The sequence below is a fragment of the Phyllostomus hastatus genome, unplaced genomic scaffold (genome assembly GCF_019186645.2).
Source record: "Phyllostomus hastatus isolate PE091 unplaced genomic scaffold, TTU_PhHast_1.1 phas_contig_133, whole genome shotgun sequence".
Lineage (NCBI taxonomy): Eukaryota > Metazoa > Chordata > Mammalia > Chiroptera > Phyllostomidae > Phyllostomus > Phyllostomus hastatus.
The window spans coordinates 2,701,088-2,715,753 of record NW_025333577.1 but is presented as its reverse complement, the minus strand read 5'-3'; the positions used below and the strand labels follow the sequence as shown (position 1 = coordinate 2,715,753).

General features: G+C 43.4%; 1 protein-coding gene across 6 annotated transcripts in view; it reads left to right on the top strand.

The window, feature by feature from the left end:
• LOC123825374 (zinc finger protein 211-like) overlaps positions 1-14,666 on the top strand; it is a 44,343-nt gene that overhangs the window by 19,123 nt on the left and 10,554 nt on the right. For 2 of the 6 annotated variants that reach the window (XM_045848769.1, XM_045848788.1), the window contains exon 2: positions 10,547-10,673. The exons of 2 other annotated variants lie outside the window; for them this stretch is intronic. In XM_045848769.1, the coding sequence (XP_045704725.1) occupies positions 10,547-10,673 (127 nt within the window). Of the gene's footprint in view, positions 1-7,629; positions 7,888-10,118; positions 10,289-10,546; positions 10,674-14,666 lie in introns of those variants that run through there. 2 more of the 6 variants (XM_045848755.1, XM_045848778.1) reach the window with 2 other exon arrangements.

The window sequence follows — 14,666 nt, the reverse complement described above, 5'->3', positions numbered from 1 at the left end:
AGAGATTTCATAATAGAGAATGTCCATAGAATGGAGCAAACAAGGGAAATCTTTTAGTTTTAGTTTAGTTTGGTGTTTATTATTATCAGAGAATCCAAACAAGAGAGAGGCCTTACAAGTGCAGGGAATGTGGGAGATTTTTAAAATTAATTAATTAATTAATTTTTTTAGGCAAAGGGGAAGGGAGGGGTGACAGAAACATTGTGTGGTTGCCTCCCATACTTCCCCTACTGGGCACCTGGCCTGCAGTGTAGGCCTGTGCCCTGACTGGGAATCAAACCAGAGACCCTTTGGTTTGCAGGCTGGTGCTCAATCCATTAAGCCACACCAGCCAGGGCTGAAAGTGGCAATTTTTTAGTGGTAAAATGAACATTCATTTTATATCAGAGATTTCACAGTAGAAAAGGGCACAGGTGTGTGGGGAATGTGGAATTTGATTGTTTTGTGTAAGGACACTGATAATAACTCTGTGGGAGCCGTCTCTCTGAACTGATTCTCACATGTGAACATGCACAGTGGTGAGATTCCCCATAAGCTTTAGATTGGGGGAAAGTGTGGATATGTTGCATTTTCTAACCTGCCCAGGGTTCTCGCCAGGTTTATATCCCTGCCATTTTCTGTGGCCAAAGGCATTTAACTTCTATCACCTGGCAATTCTTCATCAGTCATCGGTCATCATCCCAGTGAAGTTAACTTCGTTCTGCCATGTACTAGAGCAAATGTGAAGTATCCTGAGCTTAGGAGGTGGGGTGGGGTCAGGTTTTCTTCTCCTTCACTACCTTGGACATGGACCTGGGTTGACATTGGCACAGGGAATATCATGTGAGTTTGGTGGGCAGCTTTCAACATAGACTACCATTTCCAGGGTCATGTGGGTCTCGTGATACTTGTGATGAGTTTTTCTACCTTGCACATGACAAACATGAGAACTGTCTGTTGCACATTGCTTTGACTTGTATAAAAACGAAGGCCTTACTATTTAAGACCTCTTTAATCTTGCGTGTTCTGTTACTATGTGGGCTAGTGTATAAACTGATAGTGGGTTTGCAAACATGAAGGGGAGAACAACTTTTGTGAATCTCTACCCCTTCACAGGTAGAGTATTAAGGCAGAAAAAGCTCATCTGTTTGACCAAACTTGTATTGCTGCCTTTTTGAAATGTGCATCTGGAATGTTTGTGACAGTGACTAACAGGATCAATTTGTACACTAATTTTAGTACCTTCAGGTGTATTAATTTCGTGTGTCTGAAGTTGTGGACAGAGAAAATAATCTAACATTTTTGTGGATTCCTGTAGCCTCTCAGTGATAAGAGGGCATACTTCACAGGCTGGATAAAAAGAAGAAAAGGGAATTTGTAGTCTGGAGTTGTGGCTCCTGTGACCCAGGCAGCATCCCTGCTGATTTGTGTTAATTTATCCCTATGTTTGCTGCCACTGAAGGAAGACTGACTTCGCAGAGGACATGAGGACAGAGATGTGGAATCAATACTGGGTTTTCCAATCTGTTTTCCAAAAAGACTGGGTGATAATTTTTTTTAATTTTAAGTCAATTTTTAAAGTTTTGTTGAGGTATATTTTACATATACAAAACTGCATATGTTTTTAAGATTTTGTTAAGAGAGAGGGAAAAGAGGGAGAAGGAGAGGGAGAGAAACATCAATGTGTGGTTGCCTCTCACACATTCACTACTGGGGACTTGGCCCACAACCCAGGCATGTGCCCTGACTGGGAATCAAACTGGCAACCCTTTGGTTTACAGGCCGGTGCTCAATCCCCTGAGCCACACTAGCCAGGGCTATATATATTTTTAAGTGTACAGTTTGACAAGTTTTGACACAAGTGTGAACCTCCAAAGCCATCATTGTAGTCCTGATAATGTCCCTAACTGTCACATTATATTTACCTCATTTTCAATTGTTATCTTGCCCTTTTCCACCTCTCCTGGTGACCATTGATTTACTTTACCTTACCATACCTTCTATGCATTTTCTTGAATTTATATGATTGCAATCATAAACTATTTATTCTATTGTTTTCTTTTTGATTTTCCATATGTTTCACAATTGACTAACTAAGATTCATCAGTGATATTTTACAGTAGCTCATTTTTCCCCATGTAGTAGTCTTATTTTTGGATATACCATTTTTACTTTATCCATTCATCTTTTCTGGGTGTTTAGGTTATTTCTAAATTTTGACTGTCAAAAATAAAGCTGTTATAAACATTTATCTCAGTTCCTTATATGGGTGTATATTTGTTTTTTGGCAAAAACTTAAGAGTGCAATATCTGAGTCTCAGGGCAGATGAATGTTTAACTTGAAGAAACTGCAAGACTCTGATTTAAAATGATTGTTCCTTTTTGCATTCCCACCTGCAGTATGTGAGACTTCAGTTCCACCCCATCCCTGCCAACACTTGATATAGTCAGTCTTTTCATTTGAGCACTTTTCATATATAATCTCTGTGAGTTCTGGCTATTTACCTTTTTAAAAAATCCTCACCTGACAATATTTTTTTCACTGTTTTTAGAGAGAGAGGAAGGGACAGGGAGAAAGAAACAGTGATGTGAGAAAAGCATCAACCAATTGCCTCCATACACACCCACACTGGGGATCGAAACCACGACCTAGGCATGTGCCTTGACCATAAGGGTGGTGATATTGAGGGATATTTTGCTGTGTGCAGTCATTGTTTCTAAATACTAGAAGGACATTTTCTCATTTTTTTCCTTAAAACTTTTGGTGTCACGCATAATGTCTCACCCACAAAAAACCATTCACATTTAAATTTTTGTCTGTATTAATATAAAGTTGAGGTGTTCAGTAACGTAAGTTTAACCTTGGTTTGTAGTGTTTGCCAATTTCCAAAGTGTAAATTTCCCAAGAAAGGGAGGTGCTCAGAAAAGGAGCTGAAAAATTCTACTGGGGACCCCTGGTGTTTGGTGGAAAGCTAAACTCTGTTTGTGCAAGAGGAGACTTTGCAAAGTCAGGCAGAGAATAGGGGGTGCTGCCCGCTGGCTGGAGGTCAAGGAGACTCTACAGGCTGCAGACACGAGCACTGAGATATGCTAGATGTGAGGGACCTTCCTGAGCACCACGGGGTGATAGAGGAGACCCCAAATAGCCTCATCACTGTGGTGACAAGGTCAGACATTTCCGAGTTGCCTTTGATCTTGCCAGGTAAGTTCTCAGCCTCTCAACTGTTGTCTCCTTCAAGTGATTTTTAACTTTTTCTTTCTGTAATTGTTGGTCTTCCACAAGTACTTACCTTCCATGCATTTTACCACCGCTCTGGGTCACTTTTCCCACCCTGATCCCAGGAAGATGTACTGGGCACTGGGGTTGCTGCTGGTCTTTTCTGGTCCCGGCAGGGCCTCTGAAAAGGATAGGCTCACGCGCAACCTGGTGGCTGGTCCTGTAGGCACCCTATGAGGGGTGGGGTCCTCACCAGGCTCTCCCTGCTCCCGCATTCCCCAGGGCACTTGGGGAGTCCTTTTTCTCTGTGGATGTAAGTACTTCAGGTCACGGTGCTGTGTGTGATCTGAGGCCAAATCTTGGAGGAAACAACAAGGAATGGGGCGAGTCAGGTGGAGTGCTGGGTACAGGATGCTGGGAGACTACAGTGAGGAGCCACAGACCCACTGTGCCTGTGATGGGAGGGCCAGGGCACCCTGGGGGCTGGAGGGCACACATAGTGGGAGTCACTCCCCTGCTGAGTAGATTTAGGAGGGACCCTCCTGGGTGAGTCCCACTTGTCCCTCTGAAGGCTCATCTCCCAGTGCTTGTTCCCAAGGTAACACCCTGCCCAGAGTTCCCTGTTGCTTTTGCCCTGGGAGGCCCTGAGGGATGCAGCTTAGTGTACTCAGTCCCCAGGCTCTGTGACTTGCCCAGCAGCTTCTGGTCCAGCACCACATGTGCAACCAGATAGTCTTCAATAAACAGGGTTGGGAAGACTAGATCCTATTTTACACCCTACACAAAACCCAATTCAAAGTTCATGTAGTTTACAGAAGGTAATACCAGTTGAAAGCATGTCAAGAATTATTAAAAATACATTAGAAGCATTATAAGTGGGTTATAAAACATGATTATCATTTTAAAAAATATGATTTTTGGCCTGGTTGGTGTGGCCCAGTGGATTGAATGCTGGCCTGTGAACCAAAGGGTCTCTGGTTCGTTTCTCATTCTAGGTCACATGCCTGAGTTTCAGGGCCAACCCAGCAGGGGGCGTGAGAGAAGCAGCCACACATTGATGTTTCTCCCTTCCCCCCTCTACAATAAATTTTTAAAAATCTTTAAAAAAATATGATTCTCTTCAATGCAGAAAAAAAATCCATTCACATTAGGAAAAACTACCACACTGCATAGAAACATACATCCTCCCCTGGCTGGCGTAGCTCAGTGGATTGAGCGCGGGCTGTGAACCAGGAATCGCAGGTTCGATTCCCAGTCAGGGCATATACCTGGGTTGCAGGCCATGGCCCCCAGGAGCCGCGCATTGATGTTTCTCTCTTTCTCCCTCCCTTCCCTCTCTAAAATAAATAAATAAATAAAATCTTTAAAAAAAAAAAATACATCCTTAACTTGAAATTTATCAATAAAAACTACAATAAACCTGAATTTTAGTAATATCAGAAATCTTGACTTTCCATGTGAGGAGCCACAGACCCACTTAGCAACTGAACATGGCTGTCATTAAATGCTTAACTACCATACCTGACAGTCTAACTGGTGCTATGCAGAGACAAAGGAGAATTAATTAGAATACCATTTACAGTTGTATAATTTCTCTGAAATTATGATTATCCACCTAGAAAATTTTCAAAGAATATCATGAATATCTGGAGTATTTATGACAGTTCAAGTTAACCATACTTAAGCTTAGTATTAAAAAATAGAAAAAAAATTTTAAAAAATTAAAAATAGGTTACATTTCCACAAGTGAGAATCACAGGGCAAAAAGGAAATTTAAAAAAAAAAATTTATTTATTTTTAGAGAGACGGAAAGGAAAGGAGGGAGAGAGAAACATCAATATGTGGTTGCCTCTCACGTACCCCTCACTGGGGACCTGGCCTGCAACTCAGGTATGTGCCCTGACTGGGAAAGAACCTGTGACCTTTAGGTCTGCAGGCCAGCATTCAACCTACTGAGTCACACCAGCCCGGGCAGCAGCAAAAACTCTTTATTGGAGACACTTCAAAGACTTTACACATCCACATGCATACTCATACTCATATTCACACATGTGGAATGCCCAGTTAATGTCAGTTTCTGGGTAGGAGAATTAGGAATTTTTTTCTTGCTTCATATTTTTGTATAGTGATTGATTTTTTTTCTATGAGCAAAGGCTTTGGGTATCTGCATTTCTTTTACTCTCCTTTTAGTCAGTGTAACAGTTGAAAATTTCCTTTGTTCTTCCTTCCTGGGTTTATGGTAATTGAATATTTCATATAGGAGAGGTGTGGCACACCATGCATTATTGGCGGGTGAAGAGAGGGAGGGCATTGATTTGGTCCCTAGTACTGGAACAGTGTTGAATATGGCATGCCCTCAATAAACATAGTTCTGGAGGCTGGTAGTCTTAATATCAAGGTGGAGTTCAATTCAGGTCCTGGGGAAACCCCTCTTTCTCATTTGTAGAAAGCCACCTTCAACATATGTCCTCATGTGGCCCATTTTATAGATGTTTAGATGATTTTCACAGAGTTTTTACATTTCTATGCTTCTGAGTAGCCTCGTGTGGCTTAGTTTAGAGATTCGTCAATGATCCTTATACGTATATCATTTTTTTATGTTGCTGAGAAGTATGATGTTCTGTAGATCTAGCATTATTTGTTTATTCCTTTCTTTATACATACTTGAGTTATTTCCGGTTTTCAACCATTCCAAATAAAACTGCTATAGATATTTGAAACGAAGTCCTCATATATGTTTATTTTACTTCTTGTTACTAGGCCAAACCAGGTTCAGTTACTCTGCAGGTGACAGCCAAAAGACAATAATGGGATGATATGTTTCAGAAGGAACTTTACTGCAAGTAGACAACAAGTAAGGACACACCTGGGGTCACTGCCCAAAGCAGTGTGTCTCCAAACAAAGGATCAGATTAGTCTTTTCTTAAAAAAATATTTTATTTGTATTTTTAGAGAGAGGGAAAAGGGAGGAGAAAGGGAGAGAAACATCAATGTATGGTTGCCTCTCCTGTGCCCCCTACTGGGGACCTGGCCAGCAACCCAGGCATGGGCCCTGACTACAAATTGAACTGGTCACCCTTTGCTTCATGGTCTGGTGCTCAATCCACTGAGCTACACCATCCAGGGCAAGATTAGTCTTTTTTCAGGGAAATCATGCATAAACATCAGGTTGAGCTTTGTCATCACACATATAGGTGAAGACATTCCTGCACATGCATAGTTAGACAACATACCTTTACATACATTGAATGTTCAAAAATAGTGGAACATCTCCACCCTTGGAGGGAGATTTTAGTATTATAATGAAGGTATAATAAAGAAAAAAATTAAGAGATTACTAGAGGGTCCTCCAAGCTGCATTGGCCAGTCTCATGGGGTTTCTACAGGATCACACCTTTGGTCCTGCAAAACATGCTGGACTGCCTGAAAAGCATCTCTGGCAACTTTCAGTATCAGGGATGGCATAAGATGGAAGGAAGTTTAATCAAGTCTCAAGCCTTTAGATTAAACTCTTAGCATATTATATGGTTATAAAAACCTTGTAAAATCTAGGATGATCTATGTGGTTTACAGATTAATCTGAGAAAACTTATGAATTTTTATCCTCACCTGAGGACATCTTTTCATTGCTTTTAGGGAGAGAAGGAGAGGGAGAGAAAAAGAGGAACATCCATTGGTTGCCTTTGTATGCACCCCAGCTGGGGATCGAACCTACAGTCTAGATATGTGCTGTGAAGGAGATCGAACCTGTAACATTTTGATTTACAGGATGATGCTCCAGCCAACTAAGCCACACCAGCAAGGGCAACCACAGCAATTTTTTAGAACATGTAAACTTTGTATGCTCCCACAGAAGTCAAATTAGGACTTATCATAGTATCACTTAAAATCCATAATATTTCACTTGTTTTCATTAATAGTAAGTTATTAAATAACAGTAAATGAGTGCCTGGGATTAGGGGTTAGGGAACATCAGATATGAAAAAGTACAGGCTAGTTACCATACACGTATACTAACAAATATTTCTGGAAGGATACACAATAATTGATGGCAACTGTATTATAGAGAATGGGTAATGGAATATGAGAATGAGGATATAGCTTTATTGTACGTATACACACAGAAATCTACCCACAATTTTCTAAACAAAGAGAATAGGTTTTTGTGATGCACATTAAAAAAAACTATATGCACTTTATTCACGTCCTCTCCCCACCTGCTCTCTTCCTCGCACCACTATTGAACAACCCTCACAGCCTGGCCAAAGTGTGAACAGCCTTCCCTGCGGCACCTGGATCGCTGGGAACTACATTACCCAGAAGACCTCGCGCAGAGGACTATGTGACAAGCCAGTGGCGTATCAGAATGAGGCATTCTCGTGCGTGCAAATCCCGCCAAGGCGGGACTTCCTGCCTCTTCAGGGTGGCGGTCATTTTGGCTCCTCAAGGGTCTTTTCATTCCATCAGAGGCTCGAGCGCGGTGGGTCCAGGAATACCTGCTGGAACCTAGAAGGCGCGAGAGTCGTGATCCCGGGCCGTACAGTCGCTAGCGTGAGGCTCAGCAACGCCTCCCGGGTGACTCCTGCCAGGGCTGGGACAAGGACCGTGGTGTCCGGGACCCCGTCCTCTCCTGCCGCTCCCACCTCACCCACAGAGTGATGGCGGCGGCCGAGCAGAGACGCCAGGCTGAAGTGAGTGCGCGTTCCCCGGGCCCTCCCCCCTCAGCCCATCTAGCCCTGCAGCCCGAGTGCTGGGTGCCCATCACGTCCTGTAGCCTAGGACCCGACATCTGGGGCCGTGAGGCGCTCGTGGGTGACACTGTGTGACAAGGGTGGGAGAGGGTAACGGACTGAGGAGCCTCTGAGTGAAGACGTGCAGGGGCGGCTGAGCCGGGAGGATCCTGGACCCTGGGGTCCTCCTGAACGCCCTTGGGGAGCAGAGAGTGAGGAGTGGCACCTGGACTGGCAGGGGTTGTGCCTCCATTCTAAGGGCCTGTGGATCGTGAAAGGTTGAGGACAGAAGAGGGACACAGAGCTGTGTTAGGGCTTTTAGTTTCTTCCATAAGCTGCCCAGAGAGGAGACTAGAATGGTGATGATGAGACCTGAGAGTTGAGCCCTTGTCAAAGGTCACAAAGCTGGTAAGAGGCAGCACTGAGGACAGACACTTGGCTGGAGGTCACCAGACTTCAGGGCTGGGCCTGGATGCAGCTGAAACCTGCTTACCAGGAGCTGTAAGGTGGTTAACCATGTCTTCTCACAGGTTCCGAAGGTTGAAAAACCAGTGATGTAAACTAGAGGAGGACAGGGTATCCCTGTCCCTCTCTGGTCCTTACACCACCCAGATGGTGTCTGGGATTGTGATGCTCACTCAGGTGAACAGATGTTCACCTGTTTTCCCAACTGTTGGGTCTGAGACCTTTAGAGATAGATACCCCAAGCCTGCCTGGTACTGTGGTGTCTCCAGACTCTTGGTATTTTACCAGCTCTTAGATGTGGGGAACCTTGGGATACCCCCAATACCTGTGTCCTGAATGTAGGATACGGGTAACATGAAGGTGCTGCCATATCTTTACAACCAACGTAAACAGGTGTGGAAACGTAACCCAGGGCCAGACACTAGCATGTGCAAATGCTTGGAGGTGCCACTGTGTTGGGAGGGGGAGCGAGGGCTGGGATGGGAGTAAAAGGCAGAGAATTGTACTTGAACAACAATTAAAATAAAATTTAAAAAGAAAAGAATAAAACAGGGGGGCTGTAATCTGGCCTGTGATGTAGCTGCCTAAGAAGTTGGGCCTCTGTTATGGACATCAAGGGAAGTTTGGACAAGAGGAAAGAGTTCATTTCTCCTGGATGTAACAGCCTCCATCTGGCTGCATATGGAAAGCAGATTATAGGGTTAAAGGAGGGAGGCAGGGAGCCCAGGTGGAGGCAACAGCTCTAATCCAGATGAAAATTGATGACCAGAAGTGGTGGCTGTGGAGGCAGAAGAAGAGGTTAGATTCTGGGTTCACTTTTAAAGAATGTGAGGGGAAAAAAGGAAGAGTTAGGAACAACCCCAGGAAGTGATGAGAGCTCCATCAACTAGGCTGGGGAAAATGGTGATAGGTTAATTTTTCCTTGCAAATATGACAAGTTTTGTTTGAGCCCTGTGAAGAAGCTGAGAAATTTCAGAGAACAGTGAGGGGAGACATCAAGTGGGCAACTGGACACACAAGTCTAGAAGTCTGGGGAGGGGTCCAGGATAGAGACATGCGGAAGTGGTGTGGACCATGGTGAAGCTGTGGATCCGCATGTAGGAGGGGAATGCGATTCATGGTGGTAATGCTAATTAGTGCCTCAGAAAGAAGAGGGTGTGCATGGTGAAGGAGAGAAGTGATTGTGGGAAGGGTGTGCCAGGAGGTTGGGCAGGAAGCCAGACTTCTATGAGATGAATGGACATGAGATGGCTGGGGAGTCAGAGGAGTAATTGAGAGATGACGCTAGAGGACAGGGCACCTGCTTATCCACTACTGCAGGATTTACTACAATTTTGTGGTAAATTTTGATGGGATCTGGGGAGTTTCTGTCTCGTTGTTTAATAAGATCTGGGGCAAAAATGTGGTCAGTGTTTCACTGCCTATAAAAGAGACCAATAGGACTGGGCTTTTAGAAGGTTGGGTGGAAAGAGGAGGTTTTTGCCTGCTGCAGTGACAGTAAGTGCAGTGCAGAAGTGGAGGGGGGTTATTATTATCTGAAATTCACATGGTTCTGGGTGGCTAATTGAAGTAAAGATAAGAGACCAGCAGGAAGGACTGCAGAGCCTCATTTGGGACTTTTCTTGGCTGTGGGATCTGGCAGAGTACTGGGGTTTTGCTGGATCCTGTTTGACTATGTCATACACACTCTGATGCCCATGGGCCATGTACATAGGTGAGTCTGGAGAGATGCCCTTGATATGGAGCAGGAATGTGGCAGAGCTGAAGGAGTGAACCTGCAGTCTGAAGATGTGAGAGCAGTTTAGCTTACTGTTGTGTGGTGTGTACATTGAGAAGAAGCGTGACCTGAGTGCCCCGTGTTTGGCTATTCTTGGAGGCACAATATGGGAAGCTCCAGGTAAGTTACTTGTCAGAAGGGATGCAGGCCAGGTTCAGTGACTAGGTCCAATTTATCTGCCCCACTGGCTGTTGTTGCTGAGTGTAAGAACAGTGATTAATAGGACTGCAAGCAGATAGTATCACTGGCACCAGGACCACGTATCTCCTCTGAGGTGTGGAACCCTGGAGGAGGATAAGCATTGGGAAAATAATGTGAGGAGCTGGCTGGTGATTTCTCAGAGACTGTTCATGGTTTCATTCATATTAATCCTGACAGGTTTGTGTGACCCTTGAGGATGTCACCGTGTATTTCTCCAGGACAGAATGGCGCCTCCTTGATGAGGCTCAGAGACGCCTGTACCTTGATGTGATGCTGGAGAACTTTGCTCTTGTATCCTCACTGGGTAAGACCCTCACTCTCTCCTGGTGACCTTGACTAGGGTTTGCATTGCACTGTGCCCTCTGTTCCCTAGGGTGTACTCAGTCCTCACATGTGGACTGCGGGTACCGTTTGCTTTTGCAGTGTTTTGGGTAGATCCTAGACTTGGCAGGACTGCTTTGTTTGCACTGCCCCCTTTTCTCCCTGCTGCCCCAGTACATGTTCTCCAAACCCTCACAGGGAAGGATTTGAGGCCAGTAGTCTTACAAGGAGCCTAATGATTTTACCTTGTTTGCTCTCTCTCCCTGGTTGGGTTCGTGCATCCTGGTAAATGGCACTTATGTGTCTCAGATTTTTCCTCTGTTTTATTTGACATTTCCTTGTGCTTGCATGTGCCAGCTATTATAGGCATTATCACAGCTATTGCAATTACCATGGGCTACTCTTCAAGATTGTCCTATACGGTTCTGTTTGTAGTATTCAGATCTTTTTTTCTTTTTTCAGCTTTGAGGAGGTATAATTGACAAATAATATTGTACATATTTTAAATGTATAATGTCATGGTTTACTGTACATACACATTTTGAAATGATTAGTACAATCAAATGAATACATCTATCACCTCCTAGGTAGGGCTTGATACTATTCATGAGTTCTTGGAATATACTCCCCACGAATAACAGGGGACTGTTGTATTGACCTTTTTCATGTGTGAGATACCACTTAATATTTGGTCTCTTAGGAAGTTTCAAGTATATAATACATACTTTAATACAGGTGTCATCATGCTTTACATTAGATTCTGAGAACCTTTTTTTTTTTTTTAACTTTTTTTTTTTTTAAGATTTTATTTATTTATTTTTACGGAGGGAAGGGAGGGAGATGGAGAGAGAGAGGGAGAGAGAGAGAGAGAGAAACATCAATGTGCAGTTGCTGGGGGTTATGGCCTGCAACCCAGGAATGTACCCTGGCTGGGAATCGAACCTGGGACACGTTGGTTCCCAGCCTGCGCTCAATCCACTGAGCTATGCCAGCCAGGGTTTTTTAAAAACTTTTTAAAATAAATTTTATTTACCTATTTTAGAGAGAAGGGAGGGAGGGAGGAAAAAAAGGAGGAGACCATTGATATGTGAGAGAAACATTCATCACTTGGTTCCCCTTTGCATCTTGACCAGGGACTGAACCTGCAACCCAACCATGTGCCCTAACCAGGAATTCTTCACTTTGCCAGAGGACCCCCAACCAACTGAGCCACAGTTGGATACCCAACTGCAGCTTGAGCCAGTTGGGGCTGTTATTTACTTTTTAATAAGTTTAAATCTTTGAGGGGTACAAGATAACATGGATTCTGTGTCCAATGGCCTTAGCAGGAAGGTTGCTTCAGAATTTAGCATGAACCATGCCAGTTTCCTTGAGCACCAGTTACCCTTTCCCCAGATTACTCTGGTTTTGTTTGGTTTACTACCAGAAGACACTGTATTGTTCTTTGCTTTGTACATATAAGCACATTTGTTGCCTAGATTTCAGTTTCATGTAGAGCATAAACACCTTCATTTTTTTTTTTTTTTTTTAGAGAGGGAAGGGAGAGAGAGAGAGAGAGAGAGAGGGTGGGGCGGGGGGAGGGGAGAGAGGAACATCAATGTGCAGTTGCTGGGGCCGTGGCCTGCAACCCAGGCATGTGCCCTGACTGGGAATCAAACCTGTGATGCTTTGTTTAACAGCCTGCGCTCAATCCACCAAGCTATGCCAGCCAGGGCTTGAAATACATTTTAACAAACAGTGTACAAAGACTTTTTTCTTTTTTTTTAAGATTTTGCTTATTTACATTTAGAGAGGGGAAAGGAGGGAGAAAGAAAGGGAGAGAAACAGCATTTAATGATTGCCTCTGGCATGGCCCCCACTGGGGACCTGGCCCGCAACCCAGGCATGTGCTCTAGACTGGGAATCGAACTGGCAGCCCTTTGGTTTACAGGCTGGCACACCAGCTAGGCCACACCAGCTAGGGCGGCTTGCTTTCCTTCACATCCTGGTCAACACTGGTTGTCTCTTGTCTTGTTGATAATAGCCATACTAAGAAGTGTGAGGTGGTGTGTCACTGTGGTTTGATTTTGCATTTACGTGATATTGGTGATGTTAAGCACCTTTTCATATATCTCCTGGCCATTTGTATGTCTTTGGGTAAATACACACACACACACACATTTTTAATTGAATTGTTTTTTTGTTGTCAAGGTATATGAATTCTTTATATATTCTGGATATTAACCCCTTATCAGATATGGTGGGAGGGACCGCCATAAACTGTTACTTTCTTCTGATGGGTGGGCTCCTTGTAGTATATGCTTTCTCCTCTAAGTGAGTGTTCTAGGAACCCATCTGTATCAGTGTACCAGCTGGCATTGTTGTGAGAGGTGGCATTTGGCTTCAGTGAATTTTTTTTTTTTTTGAAGATTCTTTCAACACATTTGGTTTGCCCATTTCATGATGTGTAATTTATGAGCCCACCTGCCCACATTGTGCTGAGTTTTCCACAGTTTTTCACCCAAAACAGTATGACCACCTCCCCTTGCCCCACTCTCCCTATTCAGCCAGTCTCACCCCTAGCAACTCTTGTTTTTGTTTCCCTGGATGAAAAAAGTCTTCAAAGGGCGGTGTTTTACTGATGTGGAAGACGTGAAACAAAAAATGGCAGAACTAAAACATATCAAAATTGATGAGTTCAAAAACTCTTCAGCAGTGGAAAAAAGTCTTGATAGGTGTATTGCATCAAATGGAGGGTACTTTGAAAGTGACTAAAGTTTAAACATGTAAGAGTAAACAATTTTTTATAAATTATGGGTTTTTGGGGTCCCCTCCTTGAATATCTTACAAATATTCTATTGTATTTTTTAAGATTGTATTTATTTCTTTTTAGACAGAGGGGAAGGGAGGAAGAAAAAGAGGAAGAGACACATCAGTGTGTGCTTTCTTCTTATGCGTTGCCTACTGGTGACCTGGCTGGCAACCCAGACATGTGCTCTGACTGGGAATGGAACTGGTGACACTGGTTTGCAGGAGGTGCTCAGTCTACTGAGCCACACTAGCCAGGCTATCCTATTTCTTAGGTTGCCTTTTTATTTCATTGATTGTGCCTCTTGCTGTGCAGAGAATTTTTGGTTTCATATAGCCCACTGGTTTATTTTTGCTTTTGTTGTCTGTGCTGTTGGTTTCATATCTAAGAAATCATGGCCAACACCAATGTCAGGGAGCTTTTTTCTTATGTTTTCTTCTGAAATTTTAACAATTTCAAGTCTTAAATGTTTTTTTTTACATTCAAGGTACTTTTAATTTTTGTAAGGTATGTAAGATAGGGGTTCAGTTTCCTTTTTTTTGGCACATGAGTATCCACTTTTTTCACTGTTCATTTTTTAAATTTTTATTGATTTGAGAGAGACATCAGTTTGTTGTTCTATTTATTTATGTATTCATCGGTTGAACCTTGTTGTATGTGCCATGATCTGGGATCAATCCGCCAGCCTTGGTGTATCAGGACAATGTTCTGACCAACTGAGCTACCTGGCCAGAGCTCATCACCATTTTTTACTTTGTTTTTTAATCCTTACTTTATGGGTTTATTAATTTTAGAAAGGGAGAAAGAGAGAAACAGAAGCAATGATGTGAGGTAGAAACATCAATTGGTTGCCTCTTGTATTCAGTCTAACTGAATACAGAACCCACACTCTAGGTGTGTACCCTGACCCTGAGTCAAACATAAAACCTTTTTTTTTTAGATTTTCTTTATTTATTTTAGAGGGGGGGAGAGAAAGAAAAACAATATTGTGAGAGAGAAACATCTGTTGACTGACTCTGGTATGTACCCTGAGAGGAACTGAACCTGCAGCCCAGGCATGCACCCTGGCTGGAATTGAATCGACAGCCCTTTGCTTTGCTGGATGATGCCCAGCCAACTGAAGCATGCCCATCAGGGCTGAACCCACAACCTTTTGGTGTATGGGACTATGCTTCAACCAACTGAGCC